The following is a 26234-nucleotide window of genomic DNA, read 5'->3' on the forward strand; positions in this document are numbered from 1 at the left end:
TGCTTCATTTCCTTTTTCTGTAAAAATTAAAATAATATCGACTTCACAAGCTTCTGGTAATGATTACAGGAAATAAGCTATGTAAAGTTTATAGCACAAAATAACTAGTACATAATAGGCACTCAATAAAACTATTATACTTATTGCTGTAGAAGATTTTTTTTTACCTGCTATGTAGTCTATTCAAATATAAATAAATCTGCCATGGAATATAATTTTAACCATATTCTAGAACGAGTTACCCCATGTCAGAGGTCAGGGCGGCAGCCGAGAGTGCCAGGCTGCGACTGAGCAGGAACGGTGAGAGGAACTACCCCGCGTCCGAGGTCAGGGTGGGTGGCCAGAGGAGCTATCCTGCGTCCGAGGTCGGGGGGTTGGCCAGAGGAGCTACCCTGAGTCTGAGGTCAGGGGCCGAGGCCGGGAGGAGCTACCCCACGCGCCCATGCCCAAGGCCAGGGGCGGCGGCCGGGAGGAGCTACCCCACCTCCAAGGAGCCGTGGCTGTGCGGGCGCAGGAGGGCCTAGAGGAGCTATCCCATGTTGAAGGTCAGGAAGGGCGGCGGTGAGGAGATACCCCTCGTCCAAGGTAAGGAGCAGCGGCTGCGCTTTGCTGGAGTAGCCGTGAAGAGATACCCCACGCCCAAGGTAAGAGAAACCCAAGTAAGATGGTAGGTGTTGCAAGAGGGCATCAGAGGGCAGACACACTGAAACCATACTCACAGGAAACTAGTCAATCTAATCAAACTAGGACCACAGCCTTCTCTAACTCAATGAAATTAAGCCATGCCCGTGGGGCAACCCAAGATGGGCGGGTCATGGTGGAGACATCTGACAGAATGTGGTCCACTGGAGAAGGGAATGGCAAACCACTTCAGTATTCTTGCCTTGAGAACCCCATGAGCAGTATGAAAAGGCAAAATGATAGGATACTGAAAGAGGAACTCCTCAGGTCAGTAGGTCCCCAATATGCTACTGGAGATCAGTGGAGAAATAACTCCAGAAAGAATGAAGGGATGGAGCCAAAGCAAAAACAATACCCAGTTGTGGATGTGACTGGTGATAGAAGCAAGGTCTGATGCTGTAAAGAGCAATATTGCATAGGAACTTGGAATGTCAGGTCCATGAATCAAGGCAAATTGGAAGTGGTCAAACAAGAGAGGGCAAGAGTGAACGTTGACATTCTAGGAATCAGAGAACTCAAATGGACTGGAATGGGTGAATTTAACTCAGATGACCATTATGTCTACTTCTGCGGGCAGGAATCCCTCAGAAGAAATGGAGTAGCCATCATGGTCAACAAGAGCCTGAAATGCAGTACTTGGATGCAATCTCAAAAATGACAGAATGATCTCTGTTCGTTTCCAAGGCAAACCATTCAATATCACAGTAATCCAAGTCTATGCCCCAATCAGTAACACTGAAGAAGCTGAAGTTGAACAGTTCTATGAAGACCTACAAGACCTTTTAGAACTAACACCCAAAAAAGATGTCCTTTTCATTATAGGGGACTGGAATGCAAAAGTAGGAAGTCAAGAAACACCTGGAGTAACAGGCAAATTTGGCCTTGGAATACAGAATGAAGCAGGGCAAAGACTAATAGAGTTTTGCCAAGAAAATGCACTGGTCATAGCAAACACCCTCTTCCAACAACACAAGAGAAGACTCTATAGATGGACATCACCAGATGGTCAACACCAAAATCAGATTGATTATATTCTTTGCAGCCAAAGATGGAGAAGCTCTATACAGTCAGCAAAAACAAGACCGGGAGCTGACTGTGGCTCAGACCATGAACTCCTTATTGCCAAATTCAGACTTAAATTGAAGAAAGGAGGGAAAACCACTAGACCATTCAGGTATGACCTAAAACAAATCCCTTATGATTATACACTGGAAGTGACAAATAGATTTAAGGGCCTAGATCTGATAGATAGAGTGCCTGATGAGCTATGGAATGAGGTTCATGACATTGTACAGGAGACAGGGGTCAAGACCATCCCCATGGAAAAGAAATGCAAAAAAGCAAAATGGCTGTCTGGGGAGGCCTTACAAATAGCTGTGAAAAGAAGTGAAGTGAAAAGCAAAGGAGAAAAGGGAAGATATAAGCCTCTAAATGCAGAGTTCCAAAGAATAGCAAGAAGAGATAAGAAAGCCTTCTTCAGCGATCAATGCAAAGAAATAGAGGAAAACAACAGAATGGGAAAGACTAGAGATCTCTTCAAGAAAATTAGAGATACCAAGGGAACATTTCATGCAAAGATGGGCTCGATAAAGGACAGAAATGGTATGGACCTAACAGAAGCAGAAGATATTAAGAAGAGATGGCAAGAATACACAGAAGAACTGTACAAAAAAGATCTTCATGACCCAGATAATCATGATGGTGTGATCACTGACCTAGAGCCAGACATCCTGGAATGTGAAGTCAAGCGGGCCTTAGAAAGCATCACTACGAACAAAGCTAGTGGAGGTGATGGAATTCCAGTGCAGCTATTCCAAATCCTGAAAGATGATGCTGTGAAAGTGCTGCACTCAATATGCCAGCAAATGTGGAAAACTCAGCAGTGGCCACAGGACTGGAAAAGGTCAGTTTTCATTCCAATCCCAAAGAAAGGCAATGCCAAAGAATGCTCAAACTACCGCACAATTGCACTCATCTCACACGCTAGTAAAGTAATGCTCAAAATTCTCCAAGCCAGGCTTCAGCAATATGGGAACCGTGAACTTCCTGATGTTCAAGCTGGTTTTAGGAAAGGCAGAGGAACCAGAGATCAAATTGCCAACATCTGCTGGATCATGGAAAAAGCAAGAGAGTTCCAGAAAAACATCTATTTCTGCTTTATTGACTATGCCAAAGCCTTTGACTGTATGGATCACAATAAACTGTGGGAAATTCTGAAAGAGATGGGAATACCAGACCACCTGATCTGCCTCTTGAGAAATTTGTATGCAGGTCAGGAAACAACACTTAGAACTGGACATGGAACAACAGACTGGTTCCAAATAGGAAAAGGAGTACGCCAAGGCTGTATATTGTCACCCTGTTTATTTAACTTATATGCAGAGTACATCATGAGAAACGCTGGACTGGAGGAAACACAAGCTGGAATCAAGATTGCCAGGAGAAATATCAATAACCTCAGATATGCAGATGACGCCACCCTTATGGCAGAAAGTGAAGAGGAACTCAAAAGCCTCTTGATGAAAGTGAAAGTGGAGACTGAAAAGGTTGGCTTAAAGCTCAACATTCAGAAAACGAAGATCATGGCATCTGGTCCCATCACTTCATGGGAAATAGATGGGGAAACAGTGGAAACAGTGTCAGACTTTATTTTTCTGGGCTCCAAAATCACTGCAGATGGTGACTGCAGCCATGAAATTAAGAGACGCTTACTCATTGGAAGGAAAGTGATGACCAACCTAGATAGCATATTCAAAAGCAGAGACATTACTTTGCCAACAAAGGTCCATCTAGTCAAGGGTATCGTTTTTCCTGTGGTCATGTATGGATGTGAGAGTTGGACTGTGAAGAAAGCTGAGCGCCGCAGAATTGATGCTTTTGAACTGTGGTGTTGGAGAAGACTCTTTAGAGTCCCTTGGACTGCAAGGAGATCCAACCAGTCCATTCTGAAGGAGATCAGCCCTGGGATTTCTTTGGAAGGAATGATGCTAAAGCTGAAACTCCAGTACTTTGGCCACCTCATGCGAAGAGCTGACTCATTGGAAAAGACTCTGCTGTTGGGAGGGATTGGGGGCAGGATGAGAAAGGGACAACAGAGGATGAGGTTGCTGGATGGCATTACTGACTCGATGGACGTGAGTCTGGGTGAACTCCGGGAGTTGGTGATGGACAGGGAGGCCTGGTGTGCTGCGATTCATGGGGTTGCAAAGAGTCGGACACGACTGAGCGACTGAACTGAACTGAGAACAAATTTAGGTCTGCATGTCCAGAAACATAGGCAGTCCATTTCTAGTTGATAATCCAGACCAAAACGTCTGACTCTGGCATCTGAGAGGAACTACATAAATTTTTTGAAAGCTTAGAGTACCCTATATGTAGATCACAACTCATTACCTCCAGGTTTTTACTTTCTAAAGAAAATTCACAAAAACTATTTGGAATCCTCTAAAAGATAATCATTACCCATGAATTCAAAATACATCTAAAAAAAAATCTATCTATACAAATCTGACAGTCTGTTTCTTTGTGACATTTTTATATTTTAAAGTATTTACTGGCCACTTGCATTTTTTCCAACTGCTTGCTCATGTTCTTCACCCAATTATCTATATTCTTAATTACTAATTTTTAGGAGTTATTAGTTGTTTTCTTTTTAATTTTTGGCCACATGCTGAGGCATATGGGACCTCAGTACCCCAACCAGGGATTGAACCTACACCTGCCACAGTGAAAGGTGGAGTCTTAACTATTGGACCACCTTGAAAGTTCCAATATACTTCTATATTACAAAAACTGTTTACGGTTTTGCCTTATTACAGTGTTTATGGCAGGTTTATTGAAGAGAAGGATTAATTTTGTGAACACGAATAAGGCATCTTCTCTTTTATCAGTTTTATATGCTAAACTAAAAAAGTAGGCCAATGAATACAGTTAACAAAAGAAAGTGATATAGATAATAATTATTAACAATATTTATCATTTATGGAGCACTTACTGTGTGCATTTAGCCCTCCCAATATTCCTATGGGATAGGTACTATTATTATCTCCATTTACAGATGATGTAACTAAGGCCAAAGAGATTAAGAAAATTGCCCATAATCATGCACTTAGTAGGGAGAAGGCAATGGCACCACTCCAGTGTTCTTGCCTGGAGAATCCCATGGACGGAGAAGCCTGGTAGGCTGCAGTCCATGGGGTCACGCAGAGTCGGACATGACTAAAGCGACTTAGCAGCATGCACTTAGTAAGTCACTCAGCCAAGATTTGAACCCAAGTCTGTCTAGGCCCAGAAAAATCACTCTGCCAAAAGGAGAAATAACTGGATAAGCCACATGATCATATGGTCAATAGAAGTGCATATGTGTGTTTCAAGATGGAAAAGATATGAGCTGAGAAAAAAAGCCAGTGAAGTGGAAAATATTTAAAATATAAGAGCATGAGGGATTCCAGAGTTGGAAACAAAAAGAATCAACAGCAGAGGAAAATGAGTCATTTTGTAAAAATATGAAGAACACTGTTATCTTTTGAAACCATTAAAATAAAACATGAAGAGCTATGGATATCAGAACTACAAAAAATTTTGTCATAGAATATTAGTATATATTTTAGTTCAACTTTAAAAATCTCAACTGAAGAAAATATTAGATCATTTTAAAGAAATATTCAAATTACTCTGCCATATAATTCTAATTTTTAATCTATGACCAAGAAAGACTTTTAATAAACTGAGCTTAAAATCATTAGAATTATGGAATTGTTTTGGATTTCTTTTTGATCTGGGTGTCAATGAAAAGTTTTTTTCTTTCCTGAATTATAAGTTTTTTTCCTCAAAAACAGTGTAAACTATCAGATGAATATGTTTCAATTTGCTTTTGCTTCTCCAGATCATACTCAAATTTGAACTCAAGTTGTATAACCCTGTATGGACCTGTTTATTCATAGCCATATCTCACATCTCCCCTGGTTCTGATCTTCTAGCTGTGTTTTTCCTCACCATGATTTTTGACTCATTTTTTTCCAACTTACTGATAGGTTAAGGTAACTCATTGCAACTGGTTGTAAAATAATACAGGAAACAAATACATGCTTAAAACATACAAGAGAATTGGCCATATCCTCTTCTTCCTGGAAAAGGGCAGAGTCTGGAGAATGCCAAGCTGAGGAAAAAGAAATAAAAACCTATTTATTTTAAAGCTCCAGATAAAGGACTACAGAAATCTTCAACATCAGCTACAAGATTACCTGTAACGACCCTCAGAGCTTTGAGAAATATTAACCACCACCAGGCTACAGACACACTGAACTGTACACAGATGGCTTATAATTTTAATCCTATAGAATTCTATGGGAATTTCTAGAGGGCTAAGTCTAGGGTGCCCAATGAATCTATTTCCATAGGATCCTGATATAAGGATCCTATTCCTAATAGGAGACATATTAAGTACATAATAATAAATACTACAGAGACCTAAGGATTAAATTATTTATGAAGTACTATAAAGAATTTGGAAAAACTTTAATCATATACAGGTTATAGGCACTGTGGAATATTCATATGATGAAATGAAATACAGTTATAATTCTAAAGACATTTTAAAATAACTTAATTGACATTTTTTACCCTAAAAAATTCAGGTCCTTCAGGTTAGAAATCAAAGGCTGAACACTTCTATTTATTTCTGTTCTCTCTGAAACATAAGCAAAATGAAAGAAACAAAAGAAAAAAATATCACAAGGACAAAGAATATAGAAGACTTTGACAGATAAGAGATGTCAACACTTACTTTTCCAGTAAGCAGCCTCAGGTGACCTCCAAAAATGGTGGGCTATTTACTCGACCCAGAAAACCCCACAAAATCATGCAAATCAAGAGGTTCAAATCTTTGTGTTCACTTTAAGAACACTCGTGAAACTGCCCAGGCCATAAAGGGTATGCATATCAGAAAAGTCACCAAGTATCTTAAGGATGTCACTTTAAAGAAGCAATGTGTGCCATTCCTTCATTACAATGGTGGAGTTGGTAGGTGTGCATAGGCCAAACAGTGGGGCTGGATGCAGGATCAGTGGCCCAAAAAGAGTGCTGAATTTTTACTGCACATGCCCCAAAATGCAGAGAGTAATGCTGAACTTAAGGGGTTAGATGTAGATTCTCTGGTCATTGAGCACATCCAGGTGAACAAAGCCCCCAAGATGCAGCACAGGACTTACAGAGCTCATGGTTGGATCAACCCATACATGAGCTCTCCCTGCCACATTGAGATGATCCTTACTGAAAAAGAATGGATTGTTCCTAAACCAGAAGACAAAGTTGCACAGAAGAAAAAGATATCCCAGAAGAAACTGAAGAAACACAAACTTATGGCCTGGGAATAAATGCCGCAAAAAATAAATGCAAATAAAAGTTAAAAAAAAAAAAAAAGAGAGAGATGTCAACAAAATTTTGAAAGCTAGAGAGCAGACAGATGACTGGTTTCTAACTTAGAGAAGGGTGAAGCTTAACTGAGCTTCAGGTTGGGGAAACCATGGCAGAACACTTGAAAGCCTCAGGAATAGAGGCACTAGTTACTTCTGCAAGCAGAAGATTGGGGTGGGGCTGAAAAACAAGGAATTAAATATAAGGTGGGGTTGAAGCAATGTAGAGAAAATAAGGGAATTAAGTGAAAGTTGTCGGTATGAAAGATGAGGTACTCCCCTCAACTTTTTTCCTTTGTTTGCCTCCCAGCGTTCCAGCTTAATACTCCTCAATCTGTTTAGGACTTCTTGCTGGGAAAATTGACTAGCTCAAAAGAAAATGCATATAGATCCTGACACTGGTCAACCTTCAATCTCCAACAAAACACCCTATTAGAAAGAAGGGAAAGAACAGTGGGTGGGAGTCAGGATGGGGAGAAGGTGATGAGGAAGGGGTTAGGCAGAAAACAGAGATAAATTCTCACCTCCACTGTCAAAAGTCAATAGGAAATATCTAAAACAGAAATCAAACATTAGCAGTATGAGGATGTTATTCAGGAAAGCAGAGCTGAATACCAGAATATCCAGAAAAAAAATGTTCCAAGTAGTTGCTGATGGCTAATGGGAAGAGGGTATGGGAAGGAATGGAACAGGAAACTTTTGTTTATAGTTATATATTTAACAGCACTTAAAAAAATAAAAATGTATTTAAGAAAAATATAAAGTACATGAAAAATTTATTTAAAAAGCACTTGTCAAGTGAATAAAAACCATCGACAAAGGGACTTCCCTGGTGGTCAAGTGGCTAAGACTCCATGGTTCCAAAGCAGGGGGCCCAGGGTTAATCCATGGTCAGAGAACTAGATCCCAAATGCCTCAACTAAGACCTGGTACAGCAACATTATAAAACAAAACAAAACACGACAACAGTCAGTAACTTGTGTAATTTCTTGGTAGGAGTACTGACCTTCTCCTTTTACATCCTCTCTCCTAAATTCTGCTCATCTCTGAGCCACCTCACCTGTCCTTTCCATCATCCGAGTCAAACGCTTCATTGTCACACTGCTACTGTTGATCTCTGAAGGTTAAGATGTACTTCAGTCCTTCCACAGTCCATACAGAGGGGTTAAGATAGGGTGCAGGTCTAGAAATTCCAGGGTCCACTGTATCTCAGGACTCCCCAGCTGGTGGGGAAGGTCTCAGATCAGGAAGTCTCCTCCATAACAGATACCTGCTCTTCATGCTTCTTTCTCCTTACATCACAGATCTGTCTTATCTTTGTGGAGCCAGGACCTGTGGGTTTATGATATAAATCCAATTTACCTGATGTCTTCTCACTGCATCCCTATCCCTATGGGAACCAGCCTTCAAGGTGCCCCCAGGGATCACTATCTTCTGGTATTCATGTTTCTCATACACCCCTCCCATACTGAATAGAGTTGACCTGTCTAACCAATAGGATATTGCAGAATGACAGTGTGTGACTTCCAAGGTTAGGTCATAAAAGACACTGTTGTTTCTGTCTTGCACAGTTATGGATCATGTACTTTGTATGAAGCCAGCTACCATGACATGAAGATATTCAACCAGCCCTAGGGAGAGGCTTCTGCCAGCAACCAACACCAATTTGCCAGCCATCTTGGAAGCAAATCCTCCAGTCCCCATTAGCCTTCTGATGACTGCAGCTCTGCCAACAACTGACTGCAACTTCATGAAATATCTGAGCCAGAATACCCTCCCCACTTCCCACAAAGTTGAGATAATGTGTTTATTGTTGTTTAAGCCACTAAATTTTGAGTTACCTTATTACACAGTAATAGATAATTAATATAATCCCAAACAACTGACTTCCTTGCTTCTAATTCACAGTTCCTGGAGTCAGTGACCAGAGATACTGAGATAGCAGGAGTTTGGAAGACAACTCAGACTCAGTAACTCAGGTTGAACCAATAGAAACACCAAGAGTCTAGAAATAAAGGGGATAAAAATAGCCAGGTTCACATAATATCTCCTCCTCAAATATCTTTTGTGAGCATAAAGGTATAGGCCTAATGCAGTGACAGATATAAAGCTGAGTCAAAAAACATTCAGATTTTCAGCAACCCCAAACTTGGAGTGAAAGAGAGTTGCATTCAAAGTCCAGCTATTCCATTTCTTATCTATCTTGACAACTGAGGTAAATAAAGATTCCCATACTCATTTGAAATGAGAACTATACTCATGTCACAGTGACATTGTCACATGATATTAATTTATAATCTATGGTAAAAAAAATCATACACAAGAGAGGAGACTAATCCTTGTTCTGTATGACAGAGAAAAAATAAAAATAGAAAACATTCAATTATAATAAATTTTGAGAAGCATTATGCCTGGGATATACTCCTAATATCCCTCACACCATTTCTATGTTTTTCCAAAGTCCATTATCACTAACAAATTATGTCATTTATCATGCATGTTGTCCATCCCCTCATATAAAATACATGAAAACAGGGATTTATTTTTGTCTGTTTTGCCCCTGTTAGTAGGTGCTCAAAAAATATGTTGATAAACTGGTATAGCCACTAGGGAAAACAGTATGGCAGTCACAAAATTAAGAACAGAATTAATATACAATCCATAAATTCCACTTGTGGATATATATCCAAAAGAACTGAAAGCAGGCATTTGAACAGGTATTTGTACACTCATGTCCGTAGCAGCATTATTTGCAATAGTCAAAAGATAGAAACAATCCAACTGTTCATTAACAGATGAATGGATAAACAAAACATGGTATGTACAATCAATGAAATATTATTCAGCCTTAAAAAGGATGGAAATTCTGACACATGCTTTAACATGGATGAACCTTAAAGAGATTCTAAGTTAAAATAGTCACAAATGGACAAATACTGTATAATCTTGTATACAGAGTACAAAATGAGGTAACGTCAAATTCACAGAGACAGAAAGTAGAATCGTGGTTGCCTGGAACTGGAGGATTGTTAAGAATGGGGACTTATTATTTAATAGGTACAGAGTTTCTGTTTCACAAGATAAAAAAGTTCTATGGATGGACAGTGGTGATGGTGGCATAGCAATGTGGATATAATGCCACTGAACTTGAGAGTGGTTTCAAGAAGACTTGAAAATGGTTAAGACAGTAAATTTTTGTCGGGTTTTTTTTTTTTTCCTTTATTGAGGTATAACTGATTCACAAAAAACTGCACAAGTTTAATGTATATATCCTGATGAGTCTGGACATATGTATCTATGATACCAATACCATGACCAAGGTACTAAACATATCCATCACCTCCAAAAATTTCCTTGTGCTGTTTAGTTTTTTCAGTAAGAACACTGAACATGAGATCTATTCTCAACATATTTTAAAGTACATAATACCATTTTAAAAATATAGGTACTATGTCGTACAGGTCTCCAAAGTTTATTCATCTTACATAACCGAAACTTTGCACTCACTGGAAAACAATTCCCCATTTCCCTCTCTCCCAGCCCCTGGCAATAACCATTCTACTCTCTGTTTCTTTGAATCTGATTATTTTTGATAGCTCATATGAAAGAATTATTTTTGATAGCTCATATAAAAGAACTGTGTAGTATTTGTCCTGCAACTGGCTTCTTTTATTTCATAATGTCCTAAAGGTTCATCCATGTTGTCACAAATGGCAGGATTTACTTTTTTCTTAAGGCTGAGTAATATTCCAATGTATGCATATGCCACATTTTCTTTATCCATTCATCTGTTAATAGAAAGATGTTTCCAAATCTTGGCTATTTCAATAATGCTTCAATGAACATGGGAGTAAAGATATCATGACAGCAAATTTTATGTCATTTTTTATGTTCTCTCTACTTTCCCATAATTTTAAATACACACACATACACACAGAGTGGGCCCTTGAACAACATGGGTTTGAACTGCATGAGTCCACTGATACACAGATTTGCTCTCAATCAATCATATTATAGTACTACTACACAATCTGAGGTTGGTTGAATCTGCAGTTGCAGAATCTAGGATACACAGAGCCAACTGTAAAGTTCTACTTGGATTTTTGACTGCAAAAGAAGGGGAGGGGATTCACATCCCCATACTGTTCAAAGGTCAACTGTATATCTCAGGCAAATGAAATACTACTAACTTCAGGTAATTAAAATTAGAGGAAAGCAATATATCAGATAAAAAAAAAATGGGTGGATAGTTTGTAGTTCAAGTGTTCTAAAATCTTATTTAGTTTGGGTTTTGATAAACATGCATGTTAAAAATTCAAGGATAGGAAACCAAAGCAGTGGAGAGAGAAAAGGGGATAAGGTAAACCTGCTCAATTAAAAAGAAGGCATAATAGAAAATAAAGCAAATTTTTATCAGCAACCACAATAAATGTAAATGAATTAAACTCACCTATTAAAATAAGTCAAACAGGATAAAAGGGGGGAAAGCCCAGCAAAATGCTCTTTGTAAGAAACAGACCTGAAGTATAAAGACATAAAAGGAAGGGGTTGTAAAATGAAATGCCTGGAAAATATAGTAACAAAACCCAAAAAACAATATTAACAGACAAAAGAGAACCGTGGACTAAAAGACATTTACCAGGATAAAGAGGCATGTTTCCTAATGATGCAGATTGAAATCTTAGTCCCAATTCTTCACCCACCTCTAACAGGATTAGACATTCACACTTTTTGCCATCTAATTTTGCCTTGCCCTCTGACTGTGGGTGTAATTAATGTTAAGCTCAGGCATCTGTAACATTAGTATTCTTGGGAGCAGAGGTTTTTATGATTATCTTGTACTCTGGTGATTCACCAAGAGAAGAACATGTCCTGATAACCACTGTCCTTTTTTCCTGAGTTGCATAAAGAACACATGTGGAGCAGGTCTGAATGGATTCTGCAGCCCAGCCCCGCAGGCAAGCCCAGCCTACATAACCTGAACACAGAGATTCTGCAAACCTGTGAATAAGAGAATAAATGCTTACTGTTGCATGCCACTGAGTTTAAAAGTGGTTTGTTAGGCAGCATTACTATGATCACAATAACTAATACAAATAATAAAAGAAGCCATAGGAAGATGAAATAATACATCTGAAAAAGATCACCAAGGGAAACTGGAAAGTAACAGAACAGGGCTAAGTATGGCTAGGGGCGGGATGCAAAGAGCGCTGGGAAGCAGACTAAGAAAGAATGACCAACGGGGAGGAAAGACTACATGAAACCAGATACAGAAATTTCTTTCAAGCGGTTGCCAATTATGCCAAAAGGCGACAACAGAAGTCAACTGAGGTAAGACAAGAACCACTACACATCACAATCACAAACATTTTATCACATTCACACACACTGTACATCTATCTGATAATCACACAGACAACACCGCATGTTATCATAAATCACAATCACAAACATCACATGACACACACATCCCGTCACAAGCATTCCATCACACCCACATAACCACACCCCTCATCATCCTCACATCACAATCTCTCTCACACACACACACACAGCATCGAAACGCCACAGACCATCATAATCACACACACACTCTAATTCTCCACCAGTTTCTTGTTCTGAGAACTCCAACCACTCTCCAGGGGCGTACTCCCACCCGGAGCAACTCCGCACTGCCACTATTCCACTCGGGGCCTCCTTAAAGGCTCCGCCCGCCAGCCTCGCGCGTTGCTTCAGCCAAGAATGTTTCACGGCCTCCTTAAAGTCCCGCTCCGAGGACGCGGTAGCGTCACCTGCCGGAAACACCCGAGTGCGCATCTAGCGCGCAGTGTCTGGGACGCCGGGTGAAGGCGACACTCGGGAAGGTCAGGTGCGGGTAACTCCGAACCATCCCTCCGCGCCCGCCTCCCAACGGACGTTCCACAACACAACACCTCCCAGAAGGTCCCGCGGCCGGAGTCAACTTCCGGCCAGAAAAGAGCAGGCGCTTCCTGTGTGAGGGAGGCGGTGAGCCAGGTCCTATCGGGTAGCTGAGACCCAGCGTGCTGAGACACCGCGAATTGCAACTCCGAGACCTGGCTAACCTCTGAATTGAAGGAGCAGTCGTTTCGGGTGGGTCCAGGCAGGGCGCTGAGAGGAATCGGCCGTGGGGACAACGCTGGACCACATTTCCCAGAGGGCCTGGCGGCCTGTCACTCTTCTCGCGGGAACTCGAAATTTTCATCACGCCTGGCGGGACCGTTAGATTCGTGAGGCCAGAGATCGTGAGCCCATGGGGACCTGGTTCAACTGTGCAGGTTCGGATCTCAGGGGACCCGAAAGGTCTAAATTGAAGAAACTGGACACCGATACGGAGCTTCTGTGCTGGCGGAATGGAATGAGAAGTGGGGAAGTTATGCGACTCGTATGCAGATATAGGATGCCTGTCATTGTGGAATTGTGACCATGTGTCCCTATGGTAGTACGTGCTCATAACACCAAGACAGTGGGGTGCCTGCAACTGTGCGAGTGTAATTATGCGTCCTGTGGTGAGTTAGCGATTGTGTCTGTGTTACCACGTTTGACTCTGTGTGTGAGGATGTGCAGTTTGTGTTCTCGTAAGTATGACTGTGCAGAATGTATGGGCTTCCCCGGTGGCGCTAGTGGTAAAGAACCTGCCTGCCAATGCAAGAGACGCGGGTTCGAGCCCTGGGTCAAGAAGATCGTAAGAGGGCATGGCAACCCACTCCAGTATTCTTGCCTGGAGAAGCCCCTGGGCAGAGGAGCATGGCAGGTTACAGGCTATAGGATTGCACAGAGTTGGACACGATTGAAGAGTCTTAAGCATGCACGCACGTGCGGAATGTACGAGTCTGATCAGCTGTGCGGTTGTTACTCCAGAGTTCAGTTCTTAGGAAACCTCTGTGAAGTTTGGTTTGATTGGAGTCCTCAACAGCAGTAACCGCAGCTTTCTTCTGAGACACTGGGAATGGACGGGATACCCCATTTTCCTCTGATCTCCTTTACCTGTGTGTACTGAGGGGTGGGGATGAGGATGGGGCTGGGCTGGGGCTAACCTGTGACCTGACCAGTGTCTTACCATTACTTTCTACTCTCCCAGTTCTTCTCTTTTCCAGGTGAGGCTCAAAAGAGAAGGAAAGAATGCATGATGAACTTCTGCAAACAGTGTCCAAGGTATGTTGGGATTTCCTCATTGCTTTCTGTCTTCTGAAAGTTAATGATTAATAAAGGTATATCATTTGATGATAAGTTCCTATGATTTTCCTACTGGAGAAAAGGATAGTTGAACCTGCTACTGAAGCACAGTAACTCCCATATGCCTAATGTTTACTTATTTGGAAAACGGCTCCACTTCTGTTTGTCAAATTTTTTTCTTCTTAAAGGCAATATTTATTATGACTTTAAAAGCATGACTATTTTAGAGAGTTTCAAAACAGAATTACCAAGAAAAAAATAATAGGACCACTCAAAAACTAGTGTTAATATTTTTGTGTATTTTCATTGTTTTTCCAAAATCAAATTACACTTAATTTACCATTTTGAGTGATAGTCACTCAGTCATGTGTGACTCTTTGCGACCTCATGGCCTGTAGCCTGCCAGTCTCCTCTGTCTGTGGAATTCTCCAGGCCAAAAAAGTATTCTCCTCTGTCATCAAATGATCTTTGTAAATACAGTTTTTCAAAGGTACATATTATTTTTTTCATGAATGAGTTATAGTTTATTCTTCAAATCAGTTGTATGAGACATGAAGTCTTTGCTTTATCTCAGGAAGGGGGTGGAGGGCTGGCAGGCAGCTAGAATTTTGGAGTCTCCTTCTAACTAGAAGAAACAAAAATATTCACTTATGTTTCAACATGTCTCATCTTGGGGAACTCACCAATCACAAGGCTATCAATCACGTTATTATTTTTTTTTATTTGAGTATTAGAGTGTACCCAGGTAGAAGAATCAGAATAGGGATACTGTTTTCACAAGGTATAAATTTGGAGCTGAAATTCAGTTCTCATGGAACTAAGTTTAGAACTCTCAATTTTAAGAATGTGTGTTTGGTACAGAGGCAAAGAAAATCAAGATGAGAATCAGTCTTCTCAAATAAGCTTAAGGCCTTTCTATCTGAATTTCTTCAGAAAGAGCTGAGTCCTTCCAATCCATTCTCCTGTGCCAAAGCCCAAACAGAGCATCTGGTTCCCCTCTCCCATCAACCTCTAATTACACTCACCAGCTCTATATTGAAGATATTGCCCAATATTAATATTCTAGGGAGGTAGTATACTGCAGTGGGGAATACATTGAAATTTGTTTTCAGAAGCTAACCTAATGTTTGATCTGGAAATAGCTGAAACATTCCCAGTAAAATCAGAGAAAGACAAGGGTACACACCATTACCAATGTTATTTAACATTGTTCTGTAGACATTAACCAAAGCACTTAAACAAAAGGAAAAATTAGGTTAAAAATTAGAAAAGAGGGTGTAAGATTATTACTTTTTGCAGATGACATGACTGTGTACCTGAAAAACCAAATCAACTTATAACCAACACTCTGAAATAAGCAGGACTTCATAGGAAGCAAGGAAAAGAATATTTTTTTCCCAAAATTTCCACTCTCAACTCTATGGCTAATTTTTTTGTTGCCCTGGATAAAAGTTTGTGCAGTCCCTAAAATTTTTTTGATCACTCTTCGGTATTTTTTTATTATTTTCAGTCACAAGATCAGACTTATTTTAGTAATTACACTCTCTGGTTGAGTGTAATAATGTGCAAATTTTATTTAAAGCCTGCTCTCTGATCTCAGGCTTACTTCAGGCTAGAAGCTTGCATTGTGAAAAGTAGGACATATAGTCCTAAGCTGCTTTGTTTCCTTAACCTGAAGTCCTTTCTCTGCTCCGTAGTCCATTTCTTTCCCATAGTCCTTTATCCTCCTATTCCTAGGTATTACTCTCTGGATCTGCTCCCAGATATTATCCTGGGCCTTGCCTTTTACAATTATACTGGACTTCATTCACCATTCTCATGTTAGTTTCCTAGCTTCTGAAAATAATACCTTTCATTTGCTTATTCTCTAGTTTTGATAGAACACATAAGCCAGTACCTTCCCAAGAAAAGCTGGACAGGAGAAAATTTAGCATTCATTCTCTATGAATCTAGAACTGTCTTGAGCTGATTTTCATACTAGCTTGGTATTTAATCTTGCTTGGTATATAATCTTCATATTAACTTTGAGTATTGAATTCTCTGCCAAAATTTGTTGTCCTTTGTAATATTAAAGGAATTAGAGACTTCCCTAGTGTTCTAGTGGCTAAGACTCTGCACTCCCAAAACAGGGGGCCCAGGTTTGATCCCTGGTCAAGGAACTAGATCCCACATGCAGTTAATTAATTAATCTAAAAAAAAGGGATCATTTCATTTTCTTATTTTAAATAGTGCTGTTGAGTCATACATTCCCATTCCGATTTCTGAAAATTTTTAATGTGATCCACACAAGCTTTTAAAAAGTTCTGTTTTTCCTTGATATTCTGAAATTTTACTCCAAAATATAACATAAAGTATTTTATAAAGTCTATCACATTTCCCCCTCTTTTAGGGTTTAAAGGGAACATGGGAAGGGACTCTTATTTATGCAGACTTTACTGTGGCCAGGCACTGAGCTGCAGGCTTGCTATTTCATCTCATTGGAAAAGTCCACTCTATTTGCACACTCCTAGACAGATCCCTCTGTACATAGCAGATATGGCTTGGCTGATGTAATAGGATCCAGCTCCGTCAATTTGCTTAATAATCTGTCCTTTTCTGTAGAGCTCTCTACCATCTCATTTACTACCATCATTTTCTTCTCTCCTTCCATTGTGAAAGCATGTGTGTCATTTTCAGGGGTTAATGATGTTCAGGGACGTGTCTGTAAACTTCTCTCAGGAGGAATGGGAATGCCTGGACTCTGGTCAGATGAATTTATACAAAGAAGTGATGTTGGAGAATTTCAGCAACCTGGTTTCAGTGGGTAAGGATGACTGTCCCCCCAATTCAGAGTCTGCTCTTGGGAATGTCTCCTTTCTCCACTGTGAATTACTCATTCCAGGTAACCAGCTAAATTCCTGCTCTCTGTCCCCCAAGGAATGGTTGAGTTGGAATGGAATGGAAGAGCTGGAAATGGGCAGCTCTGTTGGGATATGGCTGAAGCTTCATCTTCATTTTTTCTCTGGTCCTTCCTGTAGTGGCATCTCTCTTGATCACCAAAGGACTGGATCTGATTTCTGGGACACCAACAGCATAACCATGTCCCATGTCTTTTCTTGTGATCAGGACTTTCTAGTTCTAAACCGGCTGTGATCTCCTTATTGGAACAAGGAAAAGAGCCCTGGATGATTGACAGAGAACTGACCAGAGGCCTTTGTTCAGATGAGCAAGAGATGATAGTGCAGGAGTAGAGCCTGAGGAGATATTACCTGTAAGATGTTATCAGGAAACTCTCTACAAAAACCCAAGGCCTCTTCAATAAAAGATATATCTTGTTTTTTTTCCTCTTATACTTTTTTCTCTGTCCAATGTAGCAAGTATTAATGCCTTCCTTCTTCATTTCCATGGCAGTTATTCTACCCACTTTTTAGATTTCATTCCTTCATAGGATGTGCTGTATTTAGACTTATGTAACAGTAGATATTCCCACCCTAAGAAGTGTGTGTGTGTGTGTGTGTGTGTATTTGTGTTTTCTCTTCCAATTTATCATTTTATCTACTGGTTTTCATTTTATCTACTTTCCAGAAAATTACTAGCTGTAATTTTCAGAACCCTTTCCCAATCACTCCCCTCTTTGTCCTCCCCCAAAATGCACATTATCTTGACTTCTAACTCTATGAAGTAATTTTTGCCTGTTTCTGAGTTGCATGTAAGTGGAATCATACAGTACTTACACTTTTGTTTTTCTTTCTCAACTTTATGGGATACATCATCCATGTTATTGCATATCAGTTCAGTTCAGTTGCTCAGTTGTGTCCGACTCTTTGCAATCCCATGGATTGCAGCACACCAGGCTTCTCTGTCCATCACCAACTCCCGGAGCTTGCTTATGCCTGTCCATTAAGTCAGTGATGCCATCCAACCATCTCATCCTCTGTCATCCCCTTCTCCTCCTGCCTTCAATCTTTCCCAGCATCAGGGTCTTTTCAGATGAGTCAGTTCTTTGCATCAGGTGGCCAAAGTATTGGAGTTTCAGCTTCAGCATCAGTCCTTCCAATGAATACTCAGGACTGATTTCCTTTAGGATCTCCTTGCAGTCCAAAGGACTCTCGAGAGTCTTCTCCAGCACCACAGTTCAAAAGCATCAATTCTTTGGTGCTCAGCTTTCTTTATAGCCCAACTCTCACATCCATACATGACTACTGGAAAAACCATAGCTTTGACTAGACGGACCTTTGTTGGCAAAGTAATGTCTCTGCTTTTTAATATGCTGTTTAGGTTGGTCATAACTTTTCTTCCAAGGAGCAAGCATCTTTTAATTTCATGGCTAGAGTCACCATCTGCAGTGATTTTTGGAGCCCCAAAAAATAAAGTCTGTCACTGTTTCCATTGTTTCCCCATCTATTTGCCGTGAAGTGATGGGACCAGATTCCATGATCTTAGTTTTCTGAATGTTGAGTTTTAAGTCAACTTTTTCACTCTTCTTTCACTTTCATCAAGAGGCTCTTTAGTTCTTCGCTTTCTGCTATAAGGGTGGTGTCATTTATGTATCTGAGGTTATTGATATTTCTCCCAGAAATCTTGATTCCAGCTTGTGTTTCATCCAGCCCAGAATTTCTCATGATGTACTCTGCATATAAGTTAAATAAGCAGGGTGATAATATACATGCATTTATTGCATATAGCTAATGTTGGTTCTTTCTCAGTGCTATGTGGTATTCCATTCTATGGATATATTTTATATTATTTATTCTGTATTGCTAATTATTATAAATTAAGTGTCCTTTCTACTATTGACTATTGGGTTGTTTTCCAGTTTTTAGCTGTTTTACATAATGCTGCTGTGAACATCTGTGTACATATATTTTGGTGCATATATATACACATTTCTTTTTGGTGTATACACAGGAATGGAGTTACTAGGTAATAGGATATGTGTTGGTTCAGTTTTAATAATGCCAGTTTTCCAAAGTGGTTATGCCAATTTATATTTCCAATAGCAATAAGAATGTTGCTGTTGCTCTGCATTCTTGCCAGACCTTTTAATGTTAGCCATCCTGTGGTATGTTTATGTGCATGTGTGTGTGTTCTGTGACTTGCCCATTTAAGTTTCTTGGTTCTATTCATTGGGTTGTCTTTCTTTCTCTTAGTGATTTGAAGGAGCTCTTTGTATAGTCTGAATATGAGCCTTTGTAAATATCTACCTCTATCACTTCCTTTTTTATTCTCTTAGTGTTGTATTTTGATGTTATTAATTTTAAGAAGACAAGCTCACCTATCTTTTCCTTTATAATTGTTGCTTTTGTGTTTTGTGTAGGATTCATTGCCTACTCCAAAATCATGAAAATACTTCCTGTTTTATATTCTAGTAGCTTTGTTGCTTTACCTCTTACATTTAGATCTCCAGCTCCTTGGAGCTGATATTTGATGTAGTATGAGATAGGAGTCAAATTTCATTTTTTCCCCCATGTGAATATGCAGTTGACCCAGCAAGGTCTACTGGAAAGACTTTTTCTCTATATAAGGCTACTTTGCCATAAATCATGTGTTGCCATATCTATAAGTCTGTCTCTGGACTTTATTATGTTCCATTTGCTTGTCTACCTTTGTCTGAATACCATACTAGAATGGTACTATAGCATTTTGAAAAACCTGCTCACTGTTCTGTGCTATTGACATTGTTTCCTTTATTCTTTTCCATGAGTACCTGTATTTTTCAAAATTTCCTTTATAACTATAGTCCACATATCCTAGTGACATTGCCATTCGGTAAAATTGCCTCCTTTTCAATACTTTTAATGTATATTAGAAAAAAAGTGTTTATTAGACATACTTAACAGGGCATTACACCCACTTCAGTGTTCTTGCCTGGAGAATCCCTGGGACAGGGGAGCCTGGTGGGCTGCCATCTATGGGGTCGCACAGAGTCTGACACGAGTGAAGCAACCTAGCAGCAGCAGTAGCAACAGGGCATTACACTCTAGTTTTGAAACTTGTGTTTTTCCCTTTTTCCTTTAAATGCTATTTAAGTCAGTAAATAAATAAAACTCCAAAAGTACAAACCATAAAGCAAAATCATGAACTGAAAATACATCAAAATTAAGAATTTCTGTTAAACGAAGGACACAATAGATAAATTTAATGCAGAGTAGATTGGAAGATAGTTGCTAATTAATAGGAAGAAGTTAGCGACCCAATAAAAATACTGATAAAGGTTAACGACGTTAAAATGCTAATTAATAAGCCTTTCAGATGTTCACACTTAATAATTACAAATGCAAATAATGACAATAATGAAATACCACTTTTCACTTACTATCATGGAAAAGTAGGAAGCTGGATAATGACAGCTGTGAGTGGGGACTTAGAAATTCTTATGCATTCTTGGTGAAAGTATAAAATGGTATTGCCTTTCTCATCTGTTACTACTTAAACTGGTATACATATGCCCCACTTTTGAGTATATATCTACAATTGAAAATCATACAAAAGGGTAAATACTTAATGTCTTTCCAGTGCCATACCAGTTTATTTTTCATGTTCATTTGAGGATTATTTAATTATCTGGGGAAATGTACCTTTGTTTCACTTATTATTTGCTACTCATTAGGGACCAAGTTCTCTTAAAATTAGATGTTAAGTTTAAAAAGATTGGTAAATTGCAAATGATTTGTCTAGTGGAAAAGGTAGCCTGGTAGGAATAGGATAATATCTTATTATCTTATTCTTATCTAATAGGATTATCCTATTATCTTAAAAATTTTTATCCTTTTTTTTTGTTAATGTGGCTGATATCACCATCTGCTTTTATGCTTGCTTCTGGACATCCTGGGCTTGAAATAAAGATATTGTACTACTGCACTCTATAGTACTATACAGTAAAATATACAAAAGCACAACCACTTGTAGAGGATGCACACATGTGACAGTGTACACCAGACACGTGAGTTATGTGATTGGACATGTGAAAGATGTACTTTTGCATTTTTTAAAGTTTGCAACTTGAAGGTTTGTCTGTAGGGGGCTTACTCTATTGTTTTCTCCATTCAGCCATTCTCTTTTGATTTGAGAGTTTAATCCATTTACATTTACAGTTATTGTTAATAAGTAACAACTTACTATTGCTATTTTATTATTTTCTGTCCTTGTAGTTCTTTTGTCCTTCTTTCCCTCCCTTGCTGCCTTCATTTTCTTTCTTTATTTGTATTGATATCCTTTATTTATTTATTTATCCTTTGAATTCTTTATTTTTCTTTTGTTTATCTTCTATAAGGTGTCTTCTTTGTAGTTATCATGGGGCTTTCAGAAATATAACAGTATGTTTTATGCTGATCACAGTCACATACAAAAATAATTTTACTTCTCCTTATCCACTCTTTGTGCTATTGACCTTGTACCCATCTGGTACATAGATTAGTTCACCAACCAGGAAGCTTCCTCCAATCCTTCCAAGTATTTTACTGGAGTGTCATTATTTAGGCAAGTGTGACCAGCTCCATCCCTTGAAACAAAGGATCCACTGTGAATCACCTCTTTATCATAAAGTCAGATATGATCAAAAGACCCTTGTTGTGAATAATGAAAGATAGTCCACTGGTTTTTGAAGCTCTACCAGCAACTGGGAACAAAGACCAAATACATTTTTTTAATATATCACAAGTATGTATATTTTCTGTTAATTCTTTCTTCCTGGTTCAGTACCAATGTCCCTGCCTATGCTGGATGTTCCTGACTCCAGATTTTCTCTGGTTCCATTTTTCTAGATTTCTAGTTTTCTTTGAGAATGGAAAACTATAATCATCCTTTCCTGTGGGATGGGGAGGAGATACACTCTTTGAATTCATCCTTCAGCTTTTACTCTGCTCTGCACTCTGCTATTAGAAGTGCCTGATGCCTCCAGTTCTTATGTATTTGAAGGGATTTGCACCATGAATCAAATACTGTGGAATTCACCCACTGGAGCTTGTTTGGTATTCTCTGGTCTGCAGTCACTTATCACTCATCCATTGACTTTCCAGTTTCCAAGTTCTGTTTCTTCTCCAGTATCTTTTATCCTCATGGGGTTTTCCTTTCCCTTTGTTAAGCTTTTAGTGTAATTTTCTTATGGATTCATGAAAAGCATTGGTAAACTTATACCTACAGTCTGCCATTTTTAACAGAAATTGTGCCCCCCTTTTTAAAAAATACAGTTGTCCCTCATTAAGTCACAAATTCTATATTTATGAATTCACTTACTCACTGAAATTTATTTGTAAATCCCAAATCAGTACTTACAGTGTTTTCATGGTCATTAACAGATATAATGCAGAGTGGTGGAAAATCCTCTTTTCTCACAGAGACTGTTTCATTCTTATTCTCTTCTTTCTCACACTCAAGCTGCTTCCCTTCTTAGTGACTGCCATGACATGAAGATTCCATTTCTCTCTCCTGGCATCAGCATCACAGAATTCAAAGGCAAGCTGTTTTCACTGCATCCCCAACATGTACCAGGCTCTATTCACAGAAGTGATTTACCTATCTACCATTCTCACCAGTTTCATTCAGCACCCTAGACTTGCTGTGGGCTGTCCCCCAATGTGAATTTGCCAACAATATATCCTTTGCTTAAAGTCACTAACCCTCCACTATCCCCATTTATACATTTCAACACATTTATTCCTCAGTAGTCCTGAAAGCATGACAGTTATCCACAAATTACAAGACATAGTATGGTGCTCTGTGAGTATGTGCTTATATAAATGTATATATGCTTAGAATCACTATATAATGTGGAGGATAGCCCTGAATAGTGTGGACTCGCTGAAGTTGCAGGTGATTCTGATCCCCACCAGGTTCTCTTCAGCTTCCTCTATTGCCTCTCCTTAATGTCTGTGCTTTTCTTACCAATTTTACAAATTGCTTAGCCATGTTTGAGAACTATCTAACTGTTTACTTTCCCAAATATTATTTTCAGTTTAATCTTTGCATTTTTCAGAAGTTTAACCTTTCCCAGAATAAGAAAAATAAGCATATGCTTTTCTGTTTTCTTTCAGATCTGGAATCCATGTGTGAGACCAAGTTATTATCTCTAAAGAAGAGACATTTTAGTCAAGTAATTTTTACCCATGAAGACTTACCCACTTTTTATCAGCCGACATTTCTCATTCCACATCAAAAAACTATTAATGAAGAGAAATCCTGTGAATATAAAATATGTGGAAAGGCCTTTAATCAAAACTCACAGTTTATTCAACATCAAAGAATTCATTCTGCTGAAAAAAACTATGAATGTAAGGAGTGTGGGAAATCCTTTATTCGTGGCTCACTTGTTACTCGACATCAAAGAATTCATACTGGTGAAAAACCCTATGAATGTAAAGAATGTGGCAAGGCTTTTAGTTGTAGTTCGTATTTTTCTCAACATCAGAGGATTCACACTGGTGAGAAACCCTATGAATGTAAGGAATGTGGAAAGGCCTTTAATTATTGCTCAAACCTTAATGATCATCAGAGAATTCACACTGGTGAAAAACCCTATGAATGTAAAGTATGTGGAAAAGCCTTTACTAAGAGTTCACAACTTTTTCCACACCTGAGAATTCATACCGGTGAGAAACCTTATGAATGTAAGGAATGTGGGAAAGCCTTTACTCAACATTCAAGGCTTATTCAGCATCACAGAATGCACACTGGTGAGAAACCTTATGAGTGTAAGGAATGTGGGAAGGCCTTTAGTAGTGCCTCAACACTTACTAACCATCACAGAATTCACACTGGCAAGAAACTCTATGAATGTAAAGAATGTGGAAAGGCCTTTATTCAGAGCTCAGAACTTATTCAACATCAGAGAATCCATACAGGTGAAAAACCATATGAATGTAATGAGTGTGGAAAGGCTTTTAATAAAGGCTCAAACCTTACTCGTCATCAAAGAATTCACACTGGTGAGAAACCTTATGACTGTAAAGAATGTGGAAAGTCCTTTGGTAGTCGCTCTGACCTCATCCGCCATGAAGGAACTCATAATGGATAAGTGATAGTTCCTTTTGATAAACTTGATAGTAATATTTTTAAAACAAGTGATGCAAAAAAAAAAAAGCAAGGGGAAAAAACTGAAGGTTCTTCTGTGTAATAGTTTCCTAGGGTTGCTGTAATGAAGTACCAAGTACCACAAAACAAGGTGGCTTAAAACAACAGAACTTATTCTCTCATAGTTTTTGAGACTTGAAACCCAAAATCAAAGTTGTTGGCAAGTTTGGTTCCTTCTAGGGACTCAGGAAGAATCTGTTCCACACCCTTCTAGCTTCTTATAGCAGCAATTTTTGACATGCCTCGGCTTATAGAAGCATTGCTGCTGTCTCTGCCTCCATCTTCATACTACGTTCTCTGTGTGTCTCTGCATCTGTTCTGTTATACAGACACAGGTCATATTGGATTAGGGCTCACCATAAGAACCTCATCTTAACTTGATTTTATCTGCAGAGACCTTATTTCTGGGTACTATCACATTAACATACCAGGGGTTGGACTTCCAACATAGTTCAACCCATTACACTGTTAACACTGTTTTTTCTAATGTGTTTGTAATTTTATGTATAACATTAATCAAATGTATTTAATAATGTGAATTCAAGGTCTAAATTAAACTCCCTTTTCCCTCAAAAAATTCTGTCCCCAAAATTCTATGTTTTAGGACCATCTTTTCTATTTCTGTGGCCTACATCATACTACACTGTAAACTGTGTTGCATAGGCTATCTTTGAATTCATGGTGGAATTATAAATTTGTATTTGAAGACAGCTCTATTCTTTTTTCCTTTTGTTAAGTTAGTATTTTCTTGTTGTTAAAAAAAAAAAAACAGGGCACAAAGAAAGATTTATAAGCCTGTGAAACAGAAATGACTGCTTTCAAATTATCATAGTATATCCTTGCAGGCTTTATTTCATGTAATCATGATACACATGTTGTACATATGGTACATGTTGTACCATAATCTGCTTTTATCATGCTACTGTTTAAGTACAGATGTTTATGTATTATTATTTTTAATGGTGTCATAATCTTTTCTGTGGTTGACTCTCGTTTTGCTAAATAACTACTGATAAATATTTTGGTGCCTGTTTAAACTTTTGTAGTTACAGAAGTTGCCTTCTAAATGCAACTTTAGTACTTTTTTTGTTTGAAATTTCAAAACATTTAATTTCAATGTTGAAATAACTAATGAATATTTTCTCCCTGTAAAAAATTGCCAATAATCCCCAATTCCCTCATAATCACTATTATGAATTTATTTTTATCCATTGAAACCTTTTTTTTTGAGTTTTTTACATGCATGTGCACATACAACCAAATATGTAAACAGTTTAGAAAAAGTGTTGCTTTATACTTTTTTTTGTATAATTACTAATGATGGTTATGTTGGATTGTTGTAAGGATTTAACTCATTTGAGTTAAGTGAAAAATGGGAGTCTTACTAACATATAGTAAGAATGTAGCTGGTAGTTATCCAAAATTAACATTAATATTTTCAACATTATTATTTATGGAAAGGACTTTTACCATGTTTCATCATAATTTATATCAAAGAATTTATAATGAAAAAAGGGACCTATGGCTGTAATGTTTGCAAAAAAGCATCTTAGCAACACTCCTTATTCAACATAAAGTATAAAAAAAAAAAAAAACACTAAGAAAACTCAGAGACAAAGAATGGGTGAATAAGCCTACATTAACACCTTGTACTTCATGCTGCACAATTATCTCATACCCAGCAAAAAACCTATTTATCAAGAATAGTTGAAAACCCAATTGTCAAAAAAGAGAAAGACATGAAATATTGTTAATAATCACTTCCTTCTCAGAAAATCTGTAGATCATATTCTTTTCCAGAATGGGAAAAAATTAAAATATGATAACAATAAATGTTGACAATGCTCCTCCAAATGTTGGGGCTTCCCTGGTGGCTCAGTGGTAAAGAATCCACCTGCC

The 26234-nt window shown here is 38.6% G+C and overlaps 2 protein-coding genes and 1 pseudogene across 20 annotated transcripts in view; 2 read left to right on the forward strand and 1 right to left on the reverse strand.

Annotated features, from left to right (window-relative positions):
- The window catches only part of ZNF568 (zinc finger protein 568), a 106717-nt gene that overhangs the window by 14365 nt on the left and 66118 nt on the right, over positions 1–26234 (reverse strand). Inside the window, exons 1-6 of one of the 12 annotated variants that reach the window (XM_055553275.1) lie at positions 12686–12989; positions 11545–11613; positions 8155–8426; positions 7619–7647; positions 6304–6370; positions 5781–5839 (exon numbers count right to left, since the gene is read on the reverse strand). In XM_055553275.1, coding sequence (XP_055409250.1) covers positions 5781–5795 — 15 coding nt within the window. In that variant the 5' untranslated portion in view covers positions 5796–5839; positions 6304–6370; positions 7619–7647; ... (1 more) ...; positions 11545–11613; positions 12686–12989. Of the gene's footprint in view, positions 1–5780; positions 5840–6303; positions 6371–7618; positions 7648–8154; positions 8427–8935; positions 9100–11544; positions 11614–12667; positions 12990–13177 lie in introns of those variants that run through there. The other 11 variants (XM_055553272.1, XM_055553274.1, XM_055553273.1 and 8 more) reach the window with 11 other exon arrangements.
- LOC129631975 (60S ribosomal protein L17-like) lies at positions 6419–7055 on the forward strand (annotated as a pseudogene).
- Positions 13101–25119, forward strand: ZNF829 (zinc finger protein 829). 8 transcript variants are annotated; one of them, XM_055553357.1, is made up of 5 exons: positions 13101–13621; positions 14194–14267; positions 16965–17091; positions 17394–17484; positions 23295–25119. In XM_055553357.1, exons 2-5 carry the CDS (start codon positions 14235–14237, stop codon positions 24277–24279), a joined length of 1236 nt encoding a protein of 411 aa, XP_055409332.1. In that variant the 5' UTR covers positions 13101–13621; positions 14194–14234; the 3' UTR covers positions 24280–25119. The 8 variants fall into 8 exon arrangements, with proteins under 8 accessions (XP_055409332.1, XP_055409333.1, XP_055409335.1 ...); XM_055553358.1 differs by having other exon boundaries at positions 13101–13390; XM_055553360.1 differs by having other exon boundaries at positions 13102–13621; positions 17007–17091.

Source organism: Bubalus kerabau, chromosome 17, assembly GCF_029407905.1.
Source record: "Bubalus kerabau isolate K-KA32 ecotype Philippines breed swamp buffalo chromosome 17, PCC_UOA_SB_1v2, whole genome shotgun sequence".
Classification (NCBI taxonomy): Eukaryota; Metazoa; Chordata; class Mammalia; order Artiodactyla; family Bovidae; genus Bubalus; species Bubalus kerabau.